The 25,355-nt window shown below is 50.0% G+C and overlaps 7 protein-coding genes across 7 annotated transcripts; 5 read left to right on the plus strand and 2 right to left on the minus strand.

The window, feature by feature from the left end:
• Positions 1-1,794: 1,794 nt before the first annotated feature.
• N7519_006434 (uncharacterized protein) lies at positions 1,795-6,529 on the plus strand (the record flags this gene model as incomplete). The annotated part of the gene is made up of 3 exons (XM_057293210.1): positions 1,795-2,001; positions 2,065-4,864; positions 4,917-6,529. The coding sequence occupies 3 exons, from the start codon at positions 1,795-1,797 to the stop codon at positions 6,527-6,529; spliced, it is 4,620 nt and encodes a 1,539-aa protein (XP_057148021.1).
• A 1,791-nt stretch (positions 6,530-8,320) lies between these two features.
• Positions 8,321-10,150, plus strand: ugp1 (UTP glucose-1-phosphate uridylyltransferase; the record flags this gene model as incomplete). Its single annotated transcript, XM_057293211.1, has 2 exons — positions 8,321-8,413; positions 8,687-10,150. 2 exons carry the CDS (start codon positions 8,321-8,323, stop codon positions 10,148-10,150), a joined length of 1,557 nt encoding a protein of 518 aa, XP_057148022.1.
• An 813-nt stretch (positions 10,151-10,963) lies between these two features.
• Positions 10,964-13,300, plus strand: N7519_006436 (uncharacterized protein; the record flags this gene model as incomplete). Its single annotated transcript, XM_057293212.1, has 6 exons — positions 10,964-11,146; positions 11,255-11,761; positions 11,943-12,094; positions 12,153-12,329; positions 12,382-12,729; positions 12,787-13,300. The coding sequence occupies 6 exons, from the start codon at positions 10,964-10,966 to the stop codon at positions 13,298-13,300; spliced, it is 1,881 nt and encodes a 626-aa protein (XP_057148023.1).
• Positions 13,301-13,518: 218 nt separating this feature from the next.
• On the plus strand, positions 13,519-16,658 carry N7519_006437 (fungal specific transcription factor domain-containing protein; the record flags this gene model as incomplete). The annotated part of the gene is made up of 4 exons (XM_057293213.1): positions 13,519-13,529; positions 14,331-14,478; positions 14,587-15,302; positions 15,353-16,658. 4 exons carry the CDS (start codon positions 13,519-13,521, stop codon positions 16,656-16,658), a joined length of 2,181 nt encoding a protein of 726 aa, XP_057148024.1.
• A 680-nt stretch (positions 16,659-17,338) lies between these two features.
• On the minus strand, positions 17,339-18,532 carry N7519_006438 (sugar phosphate isomerase/epimerase family protein; the record flags this gene model as incomplete). The annotated part of the gene is made up of 1 exon (XM_057293214.1): positions 17,339-18,532. One exon carries the CDS (start codon positions 18,530-18,532, stop codon positions 17,339-17,341), a length of 1,194 nt encoding a protein of 397 aa, XP_057148025.1.
• A 1,468-nt stretch (positions 18,533-20,000) lies between these two features.
• On the minus strand, positions 20,001-21,757 carry N7519_006439 (MFS transporter; the record flags this gene model as incomplete). Its single annotated transcript, XM_057293215.1, has 8 exons — positions 20,001-20,585; positions 20,639-20,793; positions 20,846-20,943; positions 20,998-21,283; positions 21,337-21,396; positions 21,455-21,512; positions 21,597-21,617; positions 21,674-21,757. Coding segments are annotated over 8 exons (1,347 nt in total), but the record flags the coding sequence as incomplete, so codon positions are not given.
• Positions 21,758-22,248: 491 nt separating this feature from the next.
• Positions 22,249-24,680, plus strand: N7519_006440 (putative NRPS-like enzyme; the record flags this gene model as incomplete). Its single annotated transcript, XM_057293216.1, has 3 exons — positions 22,249-22,779; positions 22,835-22,979; positions 23,056-24,680. The coding sequence occupies 3 exons, from the start codon at positions 22,249-22,251 to the stop codon at positions 24,678-24,680; spliced, it is 2,301 nt and encodes a 766-aa protein (XP_057148027.1).
• Positions 24,681-25,355: the final 675 nt, after the last annotated feature.

A 25,355-nucleotide genomic window follows, 5' to 3' on the forward strand; every position in this document is an offset into this window, starting at 1 on the left:
AGTCCATAGTGTCTGTCAAGATTGTGCCTTCGACTGCTTGCTGCAATTCCGGTAAATACAATGTGCGACATGCAGTTGTTTATGTTGCAACTGTATGAACCAAGTTCACCTAAAAATATATATCTCAGTCGGAATTGAATTGTGTGTCCCCCGTACAATATAGATACAATACAACATATAGAGAACCTTGGAAGCCATTAATATTCAATTCTTGTAAAACCTCGGCCCCAGCTCGGACCCGTGAACTTTGAGAACTTTGCAGTTCGAAAACGAAAAAGACAAAAAAACGCCACACAAAGTGGGCGAGTGGGGAGTTCCAGTAAAGAAAAAAGAGATGATCTTACCGAACGTTATCTACCAATCATAACATCATCATTGGGGGATTCAATTGGATTTTATTTTATATTGTTGCACAGGACACAACATACATATGTATGTACATAATACGATATACTGAAGTACGGACTACTCCGTACGCAGTTGACAGGGAAATAACCTCTCAGAAGGTGCAAGTCTAGGGGATGTGATATGATAGATCAATTCCTCATGCAGCACTTTGTCTATCATGGATAGTCCAAATATACTTTTAGTATTTCTGCTGTATGCAGTATAACTTACGTAGTCCAGAGAGGTTCCCGAGGTCGACCAAACCCATTCTCCATATCCCAAGAACATCTTTGGTGGAGATAGCTTGGCCGATCTCCTAATCGGGAATAGGGCACGATGGCCCGATGTGGCGATGTGACGGGGTCTTTTCATTGCAGTTTGTGGATGCGTGCCACGTGTACCTCGAGATTGTTGAGTCTACCGTACTTATGTACTGACGGGGTAGACAATTACATACCATACTTTACAAAGTACAAGATTCTATATGTATGTAGCATATCTCGTTGCCTAAAAAGGTGCCTAGGTAGGGCTGGGATTGCACTACTCTATATTGTACACACTCGAAATGACGATCCCCACAAATACAAAGGGGAATTGGACCCAGATACCAGGATATAATTTAAAACAACCCTAATAAAAAAGACAAACCCATGGAAGAGGCATGTATCATCTCGATTGGACCCTCTGTGGCTGTGCTGAAAGCTCGGGTCGAATCTAATAGTCGAGTTTAGTCTCTTAGGTATTCCCCTGATCCTCCACTGTTGACAGATTCTGATTATATTAGACAATTGGACAGCTACAGAGTCAAATGTTGTAGACAAGCATACCCATAGAGCTAGAGACTCATTGATTCAGGTATATCCAATATAGTATAGATGTATGTACTCCGTACTAAAGGGAGGAATCTGATACAGGTCCCGACGTACGTCACTGATCTTCGATCGACCTCGGAGTCTCCGATCTCCCCTTTTTTACCCTTTCCTTTCTTTCCTTCCTTTTTATTGGATTCTCAATTATTATCAGGATTAATATATAATTAATAATTTAAATTATTTACAAAGCTATAAACTGTGTAATGGTAATATTTCATTGTATGGTAAAAAACCCAGCCACAGTTCCCCTTGACTTGACGCAAGCGGCTGGGCAGAGAACCCAAGCTGTTCCTTTGGTCCACTCCCCTCTCTATTTTTCTCTTTCTTTCTCTCTGCGACTTGGACCTTGGTATAAAATAACAGGGTCATCCCTTCGACTACCTCTGCCGGTACGTTACCCAGTAGACGTATGCAACACTGAAGTCAGCATTCTTCCCCTCCCCCTCACCCCAGGTCTCATCCATGGATCGAATCTGACCACCCTCTAGAACATCGGCTCTCCCAATTCCCCGGAACACAACACCCAACCGGCGATATGGCGTCCGCCGACGCGGAGAACACGGAGAAGAAGATGGAGGGTACCATCGAGGCCGCCCAGGAATTGCACCAGGACCCGCAGTCACACGTTAACCCGGATATCGTTGAGCAAAAGGTCGTCGACGAAGCCAAACAAGCCGGTGCGGCTGCATACCAATTTGACCCCAACGCCTCGCCTGAAGAGAAGGCCAATGCTGCCAAAGGGGTGCGTATCGCATAATCTCCGAATTTTGTTCGGCACAACCATGCTAACTGCTGTGTCTTTTAGCGATTGCCGCCTGATTTCCATCATCCCCATAAACCCAAGGGTGTTGCTGTAGTTACAGATAAGGTACGAATGACTGGATTTCTGGATGCGATCGCGATGTATGTGCTAACCCTACCTAGGCCGACGGCAAAGCAGACTATGACCTCTCCCCCACCGGAATCTGCGACCGCCATTATGGCCGAGGAAGCCACACGAGAAAGTGCGGGTGAAAAGCCCGTCGATGAGGATAATCGATGGGCGCGCGACAGAACGGGTTGGGCCCCGAAGTTCGTCGATGAGAAGCTCACGGCGGCTTTGCGTGATGAAGGTACATTGCTGGATCACGAGACGTTTTTGGAGGGGAAAATCCCCGATAAGTTCTTTGGCGACTGGTACCACAATGCCGGGATTATCGTCTTCGCTTGTTTGGCGTCGTGGATAGTCGCCGTGCTAGGCGGTGGTATCGGTTGGGTTCTCATGGTCATGGCAGCATGCAGCACCTACTACCGTACCTCCATTCGACGAGTGCGCCGGAACTTCCGTGACGATATTAGCCGTGAGATGTCCAAGCAGCGCCTCGAGACCGACACCGAGAGCCTAGAGTGGATTAACAGCTTCCTCGTCAAGTTCTGGCCGATCTACGCCCCCGTTCTCTGCGATACCATCATCAACACTGTCGACCAGGTCCTCAGTACTTCTACCCCCGCCTTCTTGGATAGCTTGCGCCTCAAGACCTTCGTGCTCGGTACAAAGCCTCCTCGCCTGGAGCACGTCAAGACCTACCCCAAGACTGACCCTGATACCGTCATCATGGACTGGAAGTTCAGCTTCACCCCGAACGACGTAATGGACCTGACTGCGCGCCAGACTAAGGACAAGATCAACCCCAAGGTCGTCTTGGAGGTTCGTGTCGGCAAGGGTGTCGTGAGCAAGGGTCTCGACGTGATTGTCGAGGACATGGCTTGTTCGGGCTTGATGCGTGTCAAGGTCAAGCTTCAGATTCCATTCCCCCACATTGAGCGTGTGGATGTCTGCTTCCTGGACAAGCCCGAAATCGACTACGCCTGCAAGCCCCTCGGTGGTGATACCCTTGGATTTGATATCAACTTCATTCCCGGTCTGGAGTCCTTCATTAAGGACCAGATTCATGCCAACTTGCAGCCTATGATGTACGATCCGAATGTGTTCCCGATTGAGATTGCTAAGATGCTTGCTGGGAACCCGGTCGACCAGGCTATTGGTGTGGTCGCGGTTACTCTGCACGGTGCTCAACAGCTCAAGAACCCGGATAAGTTCTCTGGCACTCCCGATCCGTACGCCGTGGTGTCTTTGAACAACCGTAATGAGCTCGGCCGCACGAAGATCATCCACGATACCGACAGCCCCCGCTGGAACGAGACTATTTACGTGATTATTACCTCTTTCTCCGATGCCTTGTCTATTGCTGCATATGACTGGAACGAATACCGTAAGGATAAGGAAATGGGTGTTGCTAGCTTCGCATTGGACAAACTCGAGCAGGAGCCTTCCCACGAGGGTATCTATCTGGAAGTGCAAGCCAGTGGCCGCCACCGCGGTGCCATCCAAGCCGATATCCGCTTCTTCCCCGTTCTCGAGGGAAGAAAGAACGAGGCTGGTGAGGCTGAACCCGCCCCTGAAATGAACACCGGCATTGCCCAATTCACGGTGGAGCAGGCCAAGGATCTCGACGGAAGCAAGAGTCTGGTTGGCAAGCTGAACCCTTACGGTGTCCTCCTCCTCAACGGAAAGGAAATCCATATTACTAAAAAGCTCAAGCGCACCAACAACCCGATCTTCCAGAATGCCTCCAAGGAGTTCCTCGTCACGGACCGAAAGAACGCTCGTCTGGGTCTTATCCTCAAGGACGATCGCGATATCATGCAGGATCCCATTATCGGCCGCTACCAGATCAAGATGAACGACATGCTGAAGATGATGGAGCGTGGCCAGCAATGGTTCCATCTCCACGGCGCCAAGGAAGGACGTGTCAAGTTGGGTCTCCAGTGGAAGCCCGTCGAGCTGACAGGTGTTGGCAGCGCTGGCTACATTGACCCCATTGGTGTCATGCGCTTCCACTTCAAGCGTGCAACTAACCTGCGCAACCTTGAGGCCATGGGCAAGTCTGATCCCTACGCTCGTGTTCTTCTTTCCGGTGTCACTCGTGGTCGCACTGTCACCTTCCGCAACAACCTCAACCCCGATTGGGACGAGGTCGTCTACGTGCCTATTCGCAGCGCACGCGAGAAGCTGACCGTGGAGGTCATGGACGAGGAGACTATCAACAAGGACCGCACTCTTGGTTGGGCCGATATCAATGCCTCCGACTTTGTTCGCGAGACGGAGAGCGGTGAATATCAGATCGACGACGAGAAGCAGGATATCACCAGCATTCTGAAGATTAGCGGTGGCTCTCCCAAGGGTGAACTCCACTACAATGTGGCATTCTACCCGTCTGTGCCGGTCGTTAACCCCGAGGACGAAGTTGAAGAGGAGGAGGAGGAATCCTCGGAGCTCCCTGGTACTCCTGGTCCGGACTCCACCGAATTCCCGAAGAAGGCTCTGCACGCCAAGTCTGCTAGCGTTGACTCGAAGGCTTCGAAGGCCTCCAAGGGTCTGTCTAACGGCGCTGCGCCTATCACTAACGGAACCACCAATGGTGAGCCGGCTACTAACGGCCGCGCCAGTCTGGAAACCACTACATCGCGCCCGATGACTGGTACCCAGTCTGAGACCGCGTCTCTTCGGTCCGTCAAGTCTATTCCCCGCACTTTTGTCAGTGCGGAGGATCTCCCGAAATATGGTATGTCTTGTTTTGGTCTTCATGGCAATTGTACCAAGCTAATTGACTATAGAATCTGGTTTCATCGTGTTCAAGTTCCACGAGGGCCAGCTGGCCGTTCCCCATGTTCAGTTGGAGGTCTTGATGGACGATTACATGTTCCCCGCCTATGTCTCATCTAAGATCCACACCACGACCGCCAAGTTCACTGACGTCGGCGAGGCTTTCGTTCGCGAGCTCGAGTTCTCCAAGATCACCTTGCGTCTGGTTAGCAAGGATGATCCCAAGGACTCCAGTGAGGAGCACACAGTCGCCAAGCTGACTGGTGACACGCTACCCACACTGATGCGCATGCTGTACACTCCCACCGAGCTCGTCCTCCGCTCGAACTCCGGCGAGGTGAGCAAGGTCACCGTCAGCGCTCGGTACATTCCGACGGAAATGAAGCTCGATCCCACGGAGAGCATCAACAACATGGGTACCCTGCGTGTTGACGTGCACGATGCCGCCGAGCTGCCCGCCGCTGACCGCAATGGATTCAGCGACCCATTCTGCAAGTTCCGCTTGGATGACGAGACCGTGTTCAAGACCAAGGTCCAGAAGAAGACCCTGCACCCGGCCTGGAACGAGTACTTCGAGACCCCCATCAAATCCCGTATCGGCGCAAATTTCCACGTGGACGTGTACGACTGGGACTTTGGTGACAAGGCTGACTTCCTCGGCGCCACGGCAATCGACCTGGAATCCCTGGAGCCCTTCCAAGCCAAGGAAGTCACCCTGCCCCTCGACGGCAAATCAGGTGCGATTCGCCTGAGCCTGCTGTTCAAGCCTACCTACGTGATCCGCGCCCGCCAAGGCTCCTCCACCTTCTCCGGCACCTTCGCCGTCCCCGGCAAGATCGTCGGCGCCCCCGTTAAGGGTGTTGGCTTCGTCGGTGGCAACGTCGTCCGCGGCGCCTCTTTCCTCAAGCACGGCCTCATGTCGCGCATCCACAAAGACAAAGGCGAAGACACCGCCTCCATCATGAACAGCATCGAGGAACCTGACAACGTCAGGGGCGACCGTCTTACCCCAGCCGCCTCCCTCGTCGAAGGCTCCCCTTCCCCCAGCACCCCGCAGAAGGAACACAGCCGCAACCGCAGCACGGCCTCGCAGTTTGGCGATCGCCTCAGCGTCTTCGGTGGCGGCGGCTCCGGTGAAAAGGGCTCCGCCAACATCACCGTCGTCTCCGCTGCGAACTTCGCTACGGACACCAATCTCCGCGTCATCATCCGTCTCCTGGGTTCCAAGGGCGCAAAGGATGTCCACAAGACCAAGGCCCACAAGAACTCCTCCGGCGCAGTCACCTTCGATGACTCCTTCCGTATTCCCAACACTACCGCCGACGCCCAGTACCAGGTCCGCGTTGTTGACCACGCGACCTTCGGATCGGACGATGTCCTCGGCGAAGCGCCCTTCTTCGTTGATGACCAGGGTTCTGTCGCGGGCCAGGACAAGGCTATCACTGTTGGCGACGGAGTTGTCACCATTCGTTCCAGCTTTGCGCTTGCAGATAGTGGTTTGCGACCTACTACGTCGCACTCGACCGCTGGTACCCCCGAGCCCAATGAGGGTGGAGGCAGTCCTGATTCGAGGAAGGTGCCCCGTCGCAGCTTCCTGAGCAAGAGGTCCGTTAGCGGGGTTTAAATGACTTTTTTCCTTACTTTTATTATGCGCCTTTGGAATTGCTTTGCCTATTTAGGGCTGAAGAGTATATGAAAATATGAATGGCTTTCCCTTGTTACTAATTTTGTTTGTGTTTGTGATATCCTTTTCTCTCTCTCTCTTTTTTTTTTTCTTTCCAATCAATATGAATTCAATTGTTGAGATGGGCTGAGACATCTACCACGTAGCATAGAGAATGGAAATAGCCGGGTAAAAATAGTCGAAGAATCAATAGTTTTTGCGCCACAGGGAAAAAAAGCCGAGAACAGGGCTGAGACCGATGTCTCACTTTGGAATCTTAAAGGGGGTCCCGACGAGGACGTACTGACTTGGATGTTATATGGTATTCGCATCACATTCTGATGGCTTCAAATGTTCTTTATATTAAAATTGCTCTCGGGCCATTCTCTACCGAGTCTACTTTGTATTTTGCCGAAACTTGGTCTGCACAGCCCGGGATCTGCAATTTGATGTTTAGGCCTCTTAGAGTTTTCGTACGCGCGTATACATAAGGAGTATGTAGGTAGAGGTAGGTACGGAATACTCTGTGTATATGTAGGAATAATAGAAATACTAGACAGTGCTCAGTACTCCGTACTAGACATGTCAGATATCCAAACTATTATATTTTTAGATCCCTCTAAGGGTACTCATATTAGCCTCATTTAGGGAAAAGACGATAATTTCCATTGCTTGTTCCACTCGGTGCCAAGTGTTGCCACTTTGACCGGAAATACAGCATGCAATTAGTCTATGTTGTTAGAGGAATTAACCTGTTTATAGCAGTGGTAATAGTGGAAAGAGAAAATTCTACCTGCATATGCTTTCCAATGTACATTATGTCGTACATTTTAGCAAATAGTACTACAGAGCTATATTGTACATATGCACAATATAGAGGTCAGGTGAACGTCTTTGCATCTATTCTAAACGTTTAATCACACAGCATTGATATAATTAGGAACGAATGCTTGAAACCATTGAAACTGAAACCGAAACAAGGCCGAAAAGGAGGATCAGAGCTTGTATTTTGGTGGGGCTTTAATTCTATTTACGCTAGCTGGATTAAGGTGGAGAGGGAAAAGGGGTCTGGATTGTGTACTCCGTACGGAGTACGGGAGTAGGGAGTATGGGCTGAGGGGTCTAAGGGTATGGTTAGGATGATAATCCTGTATAACTGTCACTTCCTTAGGCTTAATAGTAATTAATAGTAACAATAGTAATGTGAAAGGTGTCAGATCCCGGACTCCAGCCCGTGGGCATGTCAGTGGCTGGTAACTGACGACATCGGGATGCAAGGAGATAAACGGGAACGGTAATAGCAAAGAGGAACAAGAGAATTAACATCAGAATGAAGGATATAATTGGTGTAATATGCTTAATTATATTACTAGAATTACTATTACTTCCGTATAGACCGCCTAAATATGTACGTAAACAGCTAAAATAGCTAAACGTGCCTGCAATAATATAAAATCACGTTCCTCTCCCCCACTCCGTCCCTTTTTTCCCATTCTTCTCTTATAACTGGACCTGTTTCTCTTTTCCCCCTCTATCATCGCAGGAATTGGTGAGTTGTACCCCTATGACGGCAGCTTGACATCCCGGATCAAAGTGGCAACTCCCTTTCTATCTTTGGGTCTGGAGAGCTTGGGATCTTATTAAATGGAGCCACGTTTCCCTTTCCTTGATTCTGTTTCACTGACTTCATATCTCTCTAAAATAGCCAGTTCCCTTCGAATATTCTTATCCCCATAACACACATAACTCATAATGACCTCCAAGGCTCTACCCACTCACCTTCGAGCCCCTGCTGAGAGCGAGGGCTTTGGTGGAAAACACCATGGCAAGACGCAATCGCACATGGTACGTTCGCTTCAGGCGGTGAATCCCTGAATCCCTGAATCCCCGATCTTGAGAGCTTCGTTCTTGCCATTTTGGCTGTGCCTGCTGTTTTGAGTTGTTTTGTGCCTTTGCTGGACGCGTCCAGAACGGACAACTTGTTCTCCTTTTCTCCCCTGTTTCACCACTGCACCGTGACCCCTGCTCTGTTCATCGCGTTCAATTGTCTCTATTCGTTACCATGGCTACTTTGGCCCCCCATTTGGTTCAGAACTGACCCGGGAAACCTCCAACCAGGCATTCGAGAATGCCTCCACTAGCGTCGCCGCATCACAAATGCGCAATGCCCTGAACGCCCTCGGCGACACCGTCACCGACCCCAACGAGAAGAAGCGTTTCGAGGCCGAGATGGACAACTTTTTCGCTCTGTTCCGCCGCTTCCTGAATGACAAGGCCAAGGGCAACGCCGTCAACTGGGATAAGATCGCCCCGCCCCAGCCTTCCCAGGTTGTTGGATACGATGACCTCGGTGCCGACGCCTCCGTCGAGTTCCTGAACAAGCTGGCCGTTGTCAAGCTGAACGGTGGTCTCGGTACCTCCATGGGTTGCGTGGGTCCCAAGTCCGTCATTGAGGTCCGTGAGGGCATGTCCTTCCTCGATCTCTCCGTGCGCCAGATCGAGCACCTCAACCGCAGCTTCAACGTCAACGTGCCCTTCGTCCTCATGAACTCCTTCAACACCGACCAGGACACCCAGTCCATTATCAAGAAGTACGAGGGCCACAACGTCGACATCATCACCTTCAACCAGTCGCGCTACCCCCGTATCATCAAGGACTCGCTCCTGCCCGCCCCCAAGAGCTTCGACTCTCCCCTCCAGGACTGGTACCCTCCCGGACACGGTGACGTTTTCGAGTCCCTGTACAACTCCGGCACTCTCGACAAGCTGATTGAGCGTGGCATCGAGTACATCTTCCTGTCCAACGCCGACAACCTCGGCGCCGTGGTCGATCTCCGCATCCTGCAGCACATGGTTGACTCCCAGGCCGAGTACATCATGGAGTTGACTGACAAGACCAAGGCTGACGTCAAGGGTGGTACCATTATTGACTCCGACGGCAAGGTCCGTCTGCTCGAGATTGCCCAGGTCCCCAAGGAGCACGTCAACGAGTTCAAGTCCATCAAGAAGTTCAAGTACTTCAACACCAACAACATCTGGCTGAACGTCCAGGCTATCAAGCGTGTCGTTGAGGAGAACGAGTTGGAGATGGAGATCATCCCTAACGAGAAGTCCATTCCCGCCGATAAGAAGGGTGAGGCCGACCAGGCTATCTACCAGCTGGAGACCGCCGTCGGTGCGGCCATCCGTCACTTCAAGAACGCCCACGGTGTCAACGTACCCCGTCGCCGCTTCTTGCCCGTCAAGACCTGCTCCGATCTGATGGTCGTCAAGTCCGACCTGTACCGTCTCGAGCACGGCCAGCTTGTCATGGACCCCAACCGGTTCGGTGGTGTCCCCGTCATCAAGCTCGGTACCGACTTCAAGAAGGTCTCCGACTTCCAGAAGCGCATTGCCAGTATTCCCCGCATCGTCGAGCTGGACCACCTCACTGTTACCGGACCTGTTAACCTCGGCCGCAACGTCACCCTCAAGGGAACCGTTATCATTGTCGCCTCCGAGGGCAGCACCATTGACATTCCCCCTGGATCCGTGCTTGAGAACTGTGTTGTGCAGGGTAGCCTGAGAATCCTCGAGCACTAGATGTTTTCGTCTGATTCTTTGGTTCTGCTTTGCAGATCCGCAATGTTTGATCTTTCTCGTTTTAACTGGTGCATCCGAGGCTATGGATTCCATGGAGTATGCAAAAGAAGTACTTGTATTACATTACAATAATCCAGCGTCTTTTCTTTTCCCTTTCTTTCTTATTGGGTTGTTTTTAGTCGAAACCTGACTTTGATTCCCAAGTACTGTGTTGCTCACCATTCTCAATGCATTACCAGTTCTCTTTTTTTTCCTACACGTAGATGCATAGACATATACTACAATATGTATATAGTATAGTTTGCGGCTGTATCGTCATATCTCCGCTCTTCCGCCACCAATTCGATCTAGTATATCCGCAATAGAACCCCCAGAACGCCTCATTCAGCCTCCACATCACGAAATCCGACTTTATATTCGAACAAACCCCCAAAATTAAATCCGCCATTGCCTTCAGGCGAATAAACTGCCATGATAATAGGCGGGGAAAAGTTCCTCATGATATCTTGACAACGTCATTCGCGGCAAAGCCTATTTGCCCTACTAAACCTCCAAGCAGACATATCAAGGTCCTACGATCATTTGAAACAGGAATATACCGTGCAACATGCATTCCTGATCTTGTACAGTTTCAACTTTGTGTGTTTTCTTGTATATTCCAAAAAAAAGTACATATTCGATTGTGTATCTCACATCTTTTACATACATTTTACATATTTGGACGACATTTGTTTATATATTTGCATTTGACACTTAAATCAGACGAAAAAGGAACAAAGCAGAAGAACCCAAACCACCTGCTCATGTCGGAATATGGGTCGGAATCCCCGCCGTCTTGTGCCCGGTCCCTCGCCTTCGGATGACCGTGACCAAGAAACCTACCATGACCATGATACTGAAAATGGTAGTCCACCCGCTGATGAAATGAAGGGTTCTGGTACGTGGAAGAAGAGGGTTTCAACTGCTTGTCTGGCTTGTAAGAAGTCGAAGAGGAAGGTGAGATTTATTATGCTATCTACACTACACTACACCTACTCTATACATCTATACCTACATCTATATCCCATCTACATCTATATCCACATATCAAAACTAACAACCCAGTGCTCGGGCACATCTCCCTGCGCAAACTGCCAAACCTTCAAAAGAGTCTGCATCTTCGACGAATCCCTCGACCAACGTCGCCGCGTCGCCGCAAAAAGAACAGCAGACGAACTCTCCTACCACCGCGACCTCCTCTCCGACCTCTTCAAGCTCGTCCGCGAAGCAAACGAATCAGACGCCCTGCACCTCCTAACAATAATCCGGCACAATGCTCCCGCCGACGAAATCCGCGCCTACATAAACAAAACCCTGTCCTCCCTCGCCACCACCTCAACATCATCAGCCCATAAACAGGAAACCGTCGCCAAGCTCGAGGATATGCGTCAGCTTATCAATGTCGAGGGGACCGGTCCGACGTTCAGGCGGAAGGTTATGGATATTCATTTCCTGTGTGATTCCGCGCCTTGTCAGGTGCCTGCTAAGCCGTGGACGAGAGTTACGGCTGATGCGGATCTGGTGTCGCATCTTGTTTCGTTGTACTTTGCGTGGGATTGGCCGGTTGCCGCGGTTTTGGATAAGGGGGTTTTTCTTAGGCATATGGCGAAGGGGTCTTGGGGTCTGAGTTTTGTAGCCCGTTTTTGGTCAATGCGGTGCTCAGTAATGCTTGTGTGGGTATTCTCTTTTTCTTTTCGTTCTTTTGCTTGTGAGGCTGGAGTCATGGTGTCAGTTCGGATTGCTGATTGTTTAGTATTTCTCTGAGTTCTCCGAGGCTTATGTTGTTCCTGGTGATATCTCTTCGAAAGGATGTGACTTCCTTGCTGAGGCGGAGAGGTTGAGGGATGAGGAGAGTTCTCAGCCTAGTTTGGCGGGTTTGCAGGGGACGTTACTGATGTATGAGAGGTTGGTATAGACATCTTTGTCCTGCGTCCTGGTGTTGCGGCTGTTCTGACGTAGACAGATATGCCATGTCCCGCGAAGACGATCTGGGATATATCATGTTGCACAAGGCTATCAAAATGGGCGAAGCATTGGGTTTGGTCGGCAGAACTGGACCTAGAATGGCTTCGGGCGAGTTATCCCAGGACATGGATATCTCATGCAAGCGCACAGCCTGGGGTTTGTTCAATGTCGACACGTAAGTGAACCCTGCTTGCACTCACCCCTCGAACTCACATTCACATCCCCAGAATGGTCCACACATCCTTCCTCCGGCCAAGTCTCATCGACCACGTCAACATGGCCCGTCTCGATATCAACCCGTCCGAAGACCAAGCCCTCTGGGAACCATACCCAACGCACCGCAACCCGCGCCCGTCATTCTTCAGCCAATACTTCGACGAAGCATGCAACCTGTCAACAATTGCGCGCGATATCTCGCGCAGCATGTTCGCAGACCACAGGACCAATACCGCCCTCGGTCCCATCCCCCGCCAGACCCGCGAGGATCTATACGACCGTATCCGCCGCTGGAACGATCTTCTCCCGGAGGACTTTGACGTGCGGTACAGACCCGCTCCGCATATCATCTTACTGAAGTGAGTAGCAAGTCCACCTACCGTTTCCAATAAAAGCGAAATACTCATTCCACACAGAATGCGCTACCACGCCCTCGTCATAAACCTCTTCAGCTGCATCTCCGAAGACGAAGTCGCACCCATCCCCTTCGAACCCAAAACACCGGAAAGCCCACCGCGCCACACGCCAGAGAGAAAATACAACGCGCGGGAAGTGACGCAGAACGCGGCGCGCGGCATCGCCGCGCTAACGCGTCTGCATCGACGCGAGTTCGGCGTTAGTCGCGCGCACCAGTTCGCCATGTACGCGATCAACCTGGCGCTGTTTACGATGCTCGAGCAGGAGTCGTTTGATGTGCTCGATGAGGATTTCCTGACTCTTTCCAGTGCGTTCTCGGTTGTTGCGATTCGGTCTGCGCTGGGCCGGAATCTGTTTCATATTTTCCGGCAGTCGGTGCGGGCTAAGGGGCAGGGGGATCGGATTCGGGGGGTGAGTTCTGTGCCGGATGAGTTGAAGGATTTGTTTGATGAGGGGTCGAGGAGAGGGGGTGTAGTCGGTTTGATGAGTATGCTGATGGACTTGAGAAGTTGAATCAGAAGGATAAGTATCATGGGATTGGGGAGGGGGATAGGGGGTTGCAGGATTATCCTGGACTTGGACTTTCGGATATGTTGGATCGGTATGAGAGTCTTAGTCTTGGGAAGGATGATGTTTTGGTTGAGAGGTATCGACCTGTTGGATGTTGATGGGACGTACAATATACAACTGTCGTCATCTCTGTGTCCTCAAGTACATTTTGCCTTGACAGAATGGCGACATGGTATGGATGTGGGATAGATATAGATCGTGTACAGTGAGTCCAGGGCGATGTATAAAGTGACAGGAGAAGAATTATGCGGAATAAGCCAGTTACTGGCAAGTGATGAATTGGGTCTCCCTAGATAGTTCATATACAATATATCTATTGTAGGGTGTTTAATTTGAGATAGAAGTTGACTGGTCGACTGGGAGTGTTGTCTGACGTCAAACGGCAGTTCAAGTGGCGATGGGCATATCTTCTCCACGTTAGTCCACGTCCACGCCCACGTCCACGTCCACGTTGGTTATTCATCCTTTCGGATATTTTATGATATTTTATGATATTTTATGATATTTTATCAAGAAACAAATCTCCCTTTTCCTGTTTCTTGTCAAATTCATTCGAGCCATGGACTGGTTACGCCCTTTTCACCCTGTAACCTGCTCAATAACATACATTCATGTCCAGAATATCCATGGATCAGCAAACTTGATTAAACAGTAAATCCAAAATATGAAATATGGATCTGGAGAATCAAGAGACTTTCGAGGACTGGCCATTCAGCTCTGGCTCTGGCTCTGTACCTCAACATCCCTATCCCACACCACTCCCCTTTTCAACAATTCAGCAACCCTTCTCACATACAGCCCAGCCAGCCTCGGCAAGTACACCAAAGGTAGCTATCCCCCGCCTAGCTGGTTCTGACCCCTTTATACCCGGGCGCCGACGGTCAGCCAGGGCCTGCGAGCCATGTCGCCAGCGCAAGATCAAATGTGACGGTATCCGGCCATCGTGCGGACAATGCGCATATCACAATCATAGCTGCTCCTACGAGGACGTCAAACGAGTGCGCGACCAGAAACGACTCGGCTCCTTGATCAAGCGGGTAGATACATACGAAGCCCTTCTTCGGGAACTGGAAACCGAGGTGGACCTCCCCACAGCGCGCAAGATCAAAAAAGCATTAAAGGTAAGTCCAGTCAATGTCAAATGAAGACCGGGTTCTCATACGGGACTCGGATCTTACGATTTGAGCCCCCGTGTCTAGTCTCTGACTGCTATTATTTGGCGAATTAAGTCCAAACCTGGGAAATCCTCTAGAAACAATGTCGACTCCGATGATTCCTCTACCTCGATGGGCTCACTCGATGCTATCGACCAGGTTGATGAAGACCTAAATCGAAATGGGGACACCCGTGCTGCGGGCTTCTTTGGGAAGAATTCTGAAATCAATTGGATTCGCAAGCTGGAGAGCGGCGTGAGTATGAGTCCGCAGGAACAGGTGCCGAATCCGTTTCATATGGAAAGTCACCGTGATCCAGCGTCTGTTCAGCAGCTGCAGCAGTCATTGGAAAGGCAAATTCCTACTTCTATGATGGATTACCATCTTGATAGCCTTGATATTCCGTTGATTGAACCATGCGATCCGTTGGCGGTGCCCCCACGGGAATTGGCAGACCGATACTTTGACACCTACCTGACCAACGTCCATCCGACATTCAACGCAATTCGGAGGATGACTTTTATCTCCCAGTATCAGAAGTTCTTCAACCATGCATCGACACCACACCGGAAATGGCTGGCCATTCTGAACATGATCTTTGCTATTGGTTGTCGCTACTGTCGACTCATAGATGATCCCCTACGCAGCGGCGAGGAAGACTTGCTGTATTTGACCCGGGCACGCCATCTGGGTCTGCATAGCAATGTGCTATTCGAGCACACCGATCTCCAACAGATCCAACTCGAACTCCTCGTAGCAGTTTACCTGCTTTGTCTGGGACAGGTCAACCGGTAAATGCCACTTCTCCATCCCTCCTAAGATTATACTAACTCCCCTCCAGAGCATCCACATTCTCCAACATGGCCCTCCGATCAGCCCTCTCTCTCGGCATCAACCTCCGCCTAACAGACGACCGCACCAAAGACGCCGCCAAAGAAACCCGCGGTCGCCTCTGGTGGTCCATCTACTCCCTCGAGCACATCCTTACCTCAATGACCGGCCGTGCCTCCTGCGTCGGCGAAGGCCTCTGCTCCGTCCCTGCACCACTCCCCTACGAAGAAGAAACCTTTGACCACCCCGATGCCAAGCGCCTCCTCCAAGATCCGGCCCTCCGTGAAGCCCAACTCCGCTCCACCCTCTTCGAACCCCCCAGTCAACATCACTGCCCTTTATGGGTGACCTCCTGTCCACCCTGCCCATCCCTCTTCTTCAACTTCCTCGTCGACCTAACCCTGATAACGCACGCCCTCATGAACAAAGTCTACAGTATCGAAGGCCTCCGTAAAGGCCCAAGCCAAGTAGAATACCACGTCCAAAAATCCAGTCTCCAAATGGACCGCTGGCTCTCGAAACTCCCCCTCTTCTACCAATTCACATTCCCAAACACCAACCCCTGGCATCTAAACCAGCCAGGACTAGATGATCTCTCTGCCCCCTTCGTCCGCGAACGCGTCTGTCTAGCAATGAACTACTATTCCGCCCGTATCACCCTCTACAGACCATGTCTAAGCCACATCCACCACTCCCCGCGACATTCCTCCCCAACCGGCGAACCCACCGCACGCGGGAAACTCCGCTCCGAAATGGCCACACACTGTCTTCAAGCTTCCTGCGCGCTCATCTCCATCCTCCCCGAAACTCCGAACATGACATGGCTGGCTCGCGCCGCGCCCTGGTGGAGTATCCTGCATTTCCTCATGCAGGCGACTACCGCTCTCTTACTGGGGTTATCGTACTGCTCGGGCGCGTATATGTCCAACAGTCCGGACCGCGTGAACCCGCTCCTCTCGCCTGCTACCCCGTCTATGGCGTCGGGAGGAACCTACCCGCTGCTGGAGAAGGATTTGAGTACGGCTGTTGCGGCGACGAAGAAGGCGCTTTCTTGGCTTCATACTACTGCTTCTGTGGATCCGGCGGCGCGGAGGGCGTTTCTGCTTTGTGAGGGGATTGTTAGGAAGATTGCGCCTGGGTTGGGGATTGATTTGAGTCAGTGGCCGGATGGGAGTTGTTTTGAGGGGTTGATGGAGGGGAAAGAGGGGTCTAGTGGGAATGGGTGGAATGTGGATAGTGGGAGTAATGGACATGATAGTGGGAGTGGGATGGAGGCTTTTGAGGAGTTGGTTGATTTTGAAGGTGGTGTGTTTTAGTTTGATTTCATTATGAGACTATGAATGAATGAATGTCTATACCTATATGACATTTGAATATACACCGGTCTCTTACTCTTAAGTCCCTTATGGTATTGCTATATGAGTGCTTTTTACGTCACATATGGACCTCAAGGAAAGACCATCCTACTCTTACAACTTCGCGTTTCTTCCGTCCACTCATTTCTTTATTTCCACATTCCAGAAAGAGATGGACTCATTGCCGGAACTGTTATCACGCGTGTTGCACTATGTGTTTCCGCCATCGAGAAGCAAGCCATGAGAACACGATGTCCCTTTGACCCCATATGCCACCTTGAACCGACGTTGGCAGGGAGTCATTGAGAGGCGCACATCTATAGTCCGCATCCTCACTGCCACCCAGCTCAAAGAATTTAAGGAAGTTATTTGGACCACCATTGCATGCGCGCAGGATATCGTACGGGAAAGCTGCCTGAAGAGGACATTATACCGCGTAGCGGGCTAGCTGCATAAAGAATGCGGGGGAAGGTGAGATGCGTCGAACGGAGACGAGCTGATTAACGGTAACGGCGGCGTAAAGAGAAATAGTAAATCGAGCTTGTGGGCTTATCCTATGGAAGAGGTATACGGAGAAAACCAGATACATGGTAAAATGTGAGATGAGATTGAAGACTTTTCTCGACTACCAATCTCACTTCTTATATTACAATGCCTCCAAGTGAAAGTCCTACGTCCACCCCTTTCTCTACCTCGTGCACCACTGTCTCCAGGAATCCCATTCCAGGTAATTCAAAGCCACCGGCAGCTGGGGATTTAGATCGAGCTGGGGATTTAGACTGATCCCTCTTGCTCTCGGCAATATCGCGTAGCTGCTGCCAGGACCGCTTCGCCCTCTCTGCATGCCGCGCCGGAGTCCGGTGATCACTATCCGCCAACGAACGCGAGAAGACCTCGTACGCAAGGTACCCCGTCCAGCCGAGATCGAGGATAGCCTTGAGTATACTGAGAACAGGCAAGAACCCACCACGGTCGGACTCACACAGGAAAAGCCGGCAGTTTCGGGACCAGCTTAGTCGACTGGGCTGGCCCTCCACATAGAAAGGGTGGCCCGGGTGGAGGGGCTCGCTGAGACGTTCCCCGTCAGCTATCTGCACGATGAACAGCTTGCTGATATCCAAAGTAGACGCCATACGCCCCAGTGAAGCGGTCAGATCGGTCTCAGCCGTGTCCGCAACGCGACCGTCTTTTGTGGTTGGATCGGCGTAGACGGCGCCGGCGATGTTGAATGTATCCAGCGCGAGACCGAAATTCGGCCGGTTGACTGCCTGCACGATTTCCCAGGACTTTTCCCATGTGTTCACGTGCGTGCCCCAGGCGAGGGCCTCGTAGGCGAATTTGATCGAGGATTCGTGTTGCGCGCCTCGTGCAGCTAGTTCACGGAGGTCCTCGACGATTATGTCCAAGTCGCGGACTGTCTGCGGAAGCCCGGTGGCTGGGTCTTCGGGGAGGAAGTTCGAGGGGACTAGAATAGTGTCTGCGCCGAGGATTGTGAGCGCGTCCATCCATATCGGAAGCACCTCGTCTAGTATTTGGTCGCGCTTTTTCCGGTTAACCAGGCCTTCGTAGAAGCGTAGGGGTTGGAGGTTGAGAATGACAATGTTTAATCGGTCACACTGCTGGCGAATCTGTCGGGCAGCGGCTAATACGGAGTCACGAGAAGGGGCCGAGGTGGTAGGCGCAGCGCTGATATCTTTGGCGAGGGCCTCAAGATCGTCGATGAAGAGTTCGATTGCCTTGAATCCGTTTCGGGCGGCTTCGTCAATCTTGTCGGTGATGCTGTGGAACTCGCATGACCCAAGAGAGACTGTCGTGATAGCTGGCTTACAATCCATAATGAGAATTAAAATGATAAGTTGAAAGTGAAAGGATTGTGGAATGATCAGGGTCGTAATACCAACATCCCAATTGCACGGGATTAATTATATATTCATATGGCAACGTACAACGTACGTATGTAGAATAGCTCTCCACCATGGACCAGGATGTAGTTGCTATCAGCCAAAGGGGTGAAAGTGACTGTTCAAGTCGAAAGATCGTCCACGGGTATCCCGACGCCACAATGATCGATCTTCTGCAGTGATTTGACGTTGTCTAATGGCTTAAGATGTGACACAAACATAGTATGTATGCAGCTGGCACCACCCATGAACAGTGGCGCGCTGAGTTCAGAGACATTGATCGACAATACTATTGGAAGAAGCAAAGAGCTGTGTACGCGCTGTGACTGAAGTTGCCTTCTAGGAGAGATCTACTCTATTACGTGGTAATTCTAACCTAAGTTTGCCGAATTCTACGTAGGTCTACTTTATCACTCATAACTACAAATTAACAAAAGCTTCAAAATGACGATGCTCATGGGAGTAACGATCCCTGATAGACTACATGGGAGAGAGAGAATCTATGTAATAACAAATAGGGGACAGGCCTCAGCCACTTGGGCATTCAGGCAGCCACCCCACCCCTATAAAACTTATATAGACCACGTCCAATTGAGATGTATCCCTTACTGGTAAAAGACTGTGTATCCTGTGCGATGCAGCTCACTAAAGTCGTATTCCTATATTGTACATGTTACCACTTGGGTATGCAGGGTGTGGATTCTTGGCCCAGAGTTTTATACGAACATGATCAACATGCACTCTTGACCACTTATAGTACAGTATAGAATACACACTTCAAATGTATTTGTATTGGTTGATGGCTGGCTGAGAGGTGATGGTCTGGTCTAGCGTGCATGAAAGTGGAGACTGGGGCTGAGTTGGCAGCTGAAGAAGTACGGAGTAAATATGGATCAGTAAATATGGATCGCATTTCAAGGCAAAGATGTGACACCCCGAAGCCCTGAAGGTTCAGCTGTATTACAATTAACAGATCATCCAGGGTGATCTTAGCCGATATTCCACTAGTCAGCCGTGATCAATGCACTGTGATGAGCTCGGCTCGTCTCTGCATGATTTAGCCAATAGAAATCCACCCTTCTGCTTACAATTAAAAAGGAATTAACTTCGCTACCTCGCTACTCGTTCATGCAGTCAAGTAGCGTTCATGCAGTCGAGTACGAAGTAGGGTACGGAGATCTGCAAGGTGCAGGAACTCATGTCTGTCACCATTGTAATCATGCGAACGTGACATCGCTGTCAATATGACCTACAGTATACATCGCGTACTCCGTATATATTAGTGAACTAGATCATGATCCTTTCTTTATGGTGCGAGTCATATCTGGACTTAATGTACTCCGTAGCCATATCCATTTTGTCACCTATTGCTAACTATGTATACACATCCTCCGTACATACACTTTAGAACAAAACCCCCCTCAACATCGTTCTCGTTAGCCTTATTCTTGCCTTTTTTAGGTGGGGCTGTCAACATGGAAAAGAACGACGAAAGTCCAGCGACCAAACATAGAATCCCGAGGACTAGTGTCATAACTCCCCAGCCTAGTTCACGCTTTATCAATCCACCAGCCATGGGGCCAAGCGTTTGACCACCAGCAAATGCCATGTTACAGAGTGCATAGGCCCGTCCCAGTCCGCTGCTATTCTCTTCCGTGATACCGTGAAGGCTTTCGATCTTGCGCACTGCATTGGAGACATCCCCCATAATAATCGCTTGGACTGTTGTGAGGCAGACTCCGACGATAAAAAGCAAGGAGATAATCGCGACTTGGTGGTGGACCGTGTTTGCTTCAGTCCACCGGAGGGCGATCATCGGTGCTGCCATCAACAAGAATCCAGTTACCACAACCGTTCGGGGCGTGAAATGCCTTACAAAGTGGGCAATTGGGATACTGAGGACGGAGGGTATCGTCAATGGGAGGAATACAAGTCCTGCGCCCAGACTGGACCAATGGTATGTGTCGAGGACATATAGTGGAAGGGTCTGCATCTCAGTTAGCTGTGATGTTCCTCATACCATGGGAAAATTTGAAGTACCGTTTCAATGGCCGATAGAATGGAAGAAATGACGAGGACAGAAAATACCAACCCCAGCATGATTGGATGCAAGAAATGGTAAAAGCTCAACGAAGTATTCTCAGAGACATTGTCCAAGAGAGGAGAATCCTCCTGCTGATGGAATTTTGTTTCATCTGTTCGTCTTTTTATTAGCATCTAGCAACATGAAATAAACCAGTAACAGACCTTCATCCTCCTGTACAATCAACATCCGCAGAACAATGTCAACCACAAGCAGTGCCATTGGGACTCCGAACGCACCAACAGTGCCGAATTGGGAAAATCTGCTCTGTCAGATATTAAGGTCATCAATGGGATGGGGATGTCAGAGAACGCACAGGAAGCCACCAGTCATAGGACCGCAAAGCATCCCCCATGTCAACGATGCCGAGCCACAAGCCATATTTGAACCCAGATGTTCAGGACTGGATGTTTCGGCGATCATGCTCAATCCTAGAACTCCCACGACTGCGCCCGACAGACCCTGGCATACTCGAGCCAGGAGGAGTACCCAAATATTACTTGCAGAGATGAATAGGACGGTCGCTAGAGCCATGGCGACGAAACCGCAAACTAGTGGTGCTTTGCGAGTGCGATATTTGTCGCAAAAATAGCCCACCGCAGCTGTAACTCTATCATTAGCACATCAACAATGAATGGATTAGGGATATACCCACGAGAGCCAAGTAAAAGAGCGAGTCCATAAGTCGCCAGTAAAACAGATGACCACTTTTGAACTAATTGCAGTCAGCGAACAGGCTTTCCCAGGTCATGGAGGTATAGATTAGAAATTACCGTCCTTTGAATCTGTATTGCCATGGCTTATCAAGAGGAAAGGAAGTATAGGTACAATCTAGGAATGCGCATGTTAGCTACTTCATGGATTTACATAGATTTCCATAGATCGCCGTGATATCTTGTGGCGAGAAATACTTACAATCCCATAAACAAAAGTGTCCTATCGCGTGTTTACAGGTTAGTTGGTTTAATCCAAAGTTCGAATCCAAGACTTACCGTGAATAGCGCAAAACATAGAGCTACCAGTATAAATGTACTGGAGGATCTTGTTTTCTTAGCAAATACGTTTTGAACGCCCATGATGGTGACGGTTGAATTTCCGCGATGTGCTTAGTGCTTAGTTGAAAAAGCGAGACCCGGAATAATTGAACGAAGAAATGAACAAGACGAGTATAACTCAAATTATGAGGAGCTGAAAGCTGAAATCAAGGTGCAGCTGAAATAGCCAATAATCGTCTGAATGGATGGTGGCGTGCGCGGTTTCTCGCCAAAAAAAGCAAAGTAAAGGCAATGGTCGATGTATCGTCGATCCCCATGTCATATATGTTGTATACTCCACATGAGAATGCATCTGAATTCAATTTCCACCTGCAGGGTCATCATGCATGAAAAAAAAAGTAAAGTTCATCGATGTACGAAGCTGAACTTTGGTAGTTCCCCCTATCCCTTACGGAATATTCCGTGTGTTCACTTGGATTTACCAATATATATTTGTATTTGGCCTCGAAGTACATCTAGATAATACAGAAACTGAATTCCTATACTACTCCTTTCACTAATTATCCTTCATCATGGCGCCTTCAATCGCAACTCTCGATCATGGCTCTTCTATCGTACCCATCAATGGCTTCAAGTTACCCAAGAGACCTCCCCCTCAGATCCCACAACAATTCGTCGATCTTCCACTTACCCTTGGTGAACCTCATATTCTTGAGGCCGCAAACTCCCAATACTTGGAATACTTGGATCCAGAATTGGCTCGGATTCTTGACATCGAGGCGGTTCTCGTTGCGTGTTGGTTGGTCGTGGTACATGGCTTCTCTCCTGTGAGAACCATGTACCTGGAGTTCCATCCGGAGTCAAATTTGTGCTATATAGATGGCAAATCCCAGGGGCTTGATTCGTACGCTCTTGAATTTTCCTCGGAGCGTCCATTGAAGGATCTCGTTCGGGATTTCTGTCTTATCAAGGCGGGCATCAAGTCGACCAGCCCTGACGAAGGATGGGCTTCCGATGAGAGGACTCACTTTCTCAACTCGGCTGTCCGCTATGCTGGTGACCGTCCCAACCTGCAAAAGGCACCTTTGTCTGCCAACTCAAAGGTACCGTTTGCCTGTATCCCCAGTTCATAGCAAAACTAATCTCGTCTCGGTCTAGATCCCCAATCCAAAGCTGATGCTTAATGTCACGAATGACAATGGTAAGCTGCACGCGAGTCTGGCTTTCTCATCGCCTGAGATGTCCAAAGAATTCGCAACAAGCCTTCTCCACTCCTTGAACAAGGTCGTCGCATCCATATACCGTTCCCCCGAAACCTCTTTGGGAGACCTTGACTTATGCTCGGATCTTGACCTCATCCTCTTGCAAAAGTTCACGAGGGGAGGTTTCCGACTCCAACGAGGTGTTGTTACATGATATGGCATTGGAGCATGCGCGACTGACCCCGGATGCTCCTGCAATCTGTTCATGGGATGGAAACTACACCTATAAAGAGTTGGATGATCTCACCTCTCGTCTTGCTCTTTACCTGACCAATATCGGGGTCGGTCCCGAAACCTTCGTGCTGAGTTGTTTCGAAAAGTCATCTTTGGCAATTATTGCCCGTCTGGCTGTATTGAAAGCCGGTGGGGCGTATATATCCATCGACGCTAGCGACCCTCCCATCTTCCTCGACTCAGTTATCAACCGCGTCAACGCGAAAGTCATGCTCACATCCCCTGAATACGCATCGAAATATGCTTCACTCCTTTCAAACGTCATCTCGATTACGGGGGACATGCTAAAAGAGCTTCCCACGGGAACAGTCTCCTCTACAGTCCAACCACAAAATGCCTGTCTGATTCTATTCACCTCCGGGAGCACGGGTCAGCCCAAGGGTATCATCCAGGAACATCGGTCTTACGCCACAGCAATCCGCGATTACAACAAAGTCCTCGGTCTAGGCCGACACAGCCGAGTATTCCAGTTCGATGACTATGCATTCGACATCAGTAATAACGATTACCTGACAGCTCTGGCAGCCGGAGGCTGTTGTTGCGTCCCCACACCCGAGAAAACCATACGCGCCCTCATTGAAAACATCAACATCACAAACGCCAACATGAGCTTCATGACCCCAACAATCGCCATCCAACTCAGCCACAAAGACGTCCCATGTCTAGAGCTCCTTTGTGTCGGCGGCGAACCCATGTCAAACGATCTCCTCATGAAATGGTCACCTCACGTCAAGCTCGTAAATCAGTACGGAATGGGCGAGGCGGCTACCTTCTGCGCATACAACGACAGCCCAAAGCCAGGCCACAACGCCGTTGTCGGTAAATCCGGCAGCGGTGCCATCTGGATTGCGAATCCGTCCTCGCCTGAGCGGCCTGTGCCTGTCGGCGCTGTTGGCGAGATCTTAATTGAAGGTCCACATCTCTCCCGTGGGTATTTGGATGATCTCTGCCAGAAACCAGATGTGGGATTCCTCAACACAGTGCCCCGGTGGATTGCGGATCTCCATCCGTCGCGCGCACAAACCTCTCGTATCTACCGGTCTGGTGATCTCGGCCGCTATCGTCATGATGGAACGGTGGAGCACATGGGTCGGAAGGATACACTTCTTAAACTTAACGGTGGTCGTGTTGAGTCGACTGAAGTCGAGTACGTCCTTCGGAAGACTCTTTCACCGGGCGACTTCACCGTCGTCGATATGCTTGGCGAGATTGACGGTACCGATGACCCTATTCTAGTGGCCTTCGTTTATCTGGCGGATAACCCGGCAAACCTCATTCCTGGAATTTCAGACCATGAAATGTCGTTCCTTCCCATAACGAATCGTGTCCGCGTAAATAGTCTGGTTCAGGCGATGCAGAAGGAAGTGGATACCACGTTGCCAAAACACATGATGCCCAGCTTGTTTCTCCTTGTCGACCGAATCCCCCGTACGAGGTCTAACAAGCTTGATCGCAGAAAGTTGCATCAAATCGCCCAAAAGTGGTATATGGGAAATCAACGTTTGTAAAACTGCAGGGTCCGGCTTTCTCCCTTTGGTTCCGGTTGTCTCTTGTGTCGGTCAGTTTCCAGACAGGTGTTTTCAGCTGCGCGTGATGTTTTGTCTTATGTACTATATTTGCACGCTTTCTTCATCACATTTGTTCTATTCATAATTTAACACATGGCTACAGTTTTTGTGTGACAAAACAGTGGTAGTTTGCCCATCAGGTCTTCATATTCTAGGTATAAGTGAAGCTTCTTCATAACGGTCCGTGTACACTTGGAGACCGCGCCCTGAAACAGCCTTGGACGCGGCGAAAGAGGACATCATATGGTACGTACAGTGAGATAGGTAGATAACATGTAGGTGACCGGTGTATGCAAGGGTGGTGATAAACTGGGACCTGCTCATAAAGGGAGACTGCGCGGATTAGTTATAGCGTTTACTGTTCTAGGCAACCAAGAGGTTAAACAAGGCTAGTTGTGCACAACCGACAAAATGAGATTAGAACCGAGTATGTACTAAATTGACAACATTAGATATATAAGAAAAAGAATGGAGAAAAACCACAGGCTAAGTAAACAATAGACGGAGAGAGGAAATGCCTGAGATGCCAATGAGACAAACGCACGCAACGCCATAATAGGCCCACGAAAAGACGTGATACGAAATTTCACGGACGTAAAACGATGAAAACGCACG

Source organism: Penicillium mononematosum (assembly GCF_028829835.1).
Source record: "Penicillium mononematosum strain IBT 11891 chromosome Unknown utg000003l:1.0-8172316.0:1.0-8177699.0, whole genome shotgun sequence".
Lineage (NCBI taxonomy): Eukaryota > Fungi > Ascomycota > Eurotiomycetes > Eurotiales > Aspergillaceae > Penicillium > Penicillium mononematosum.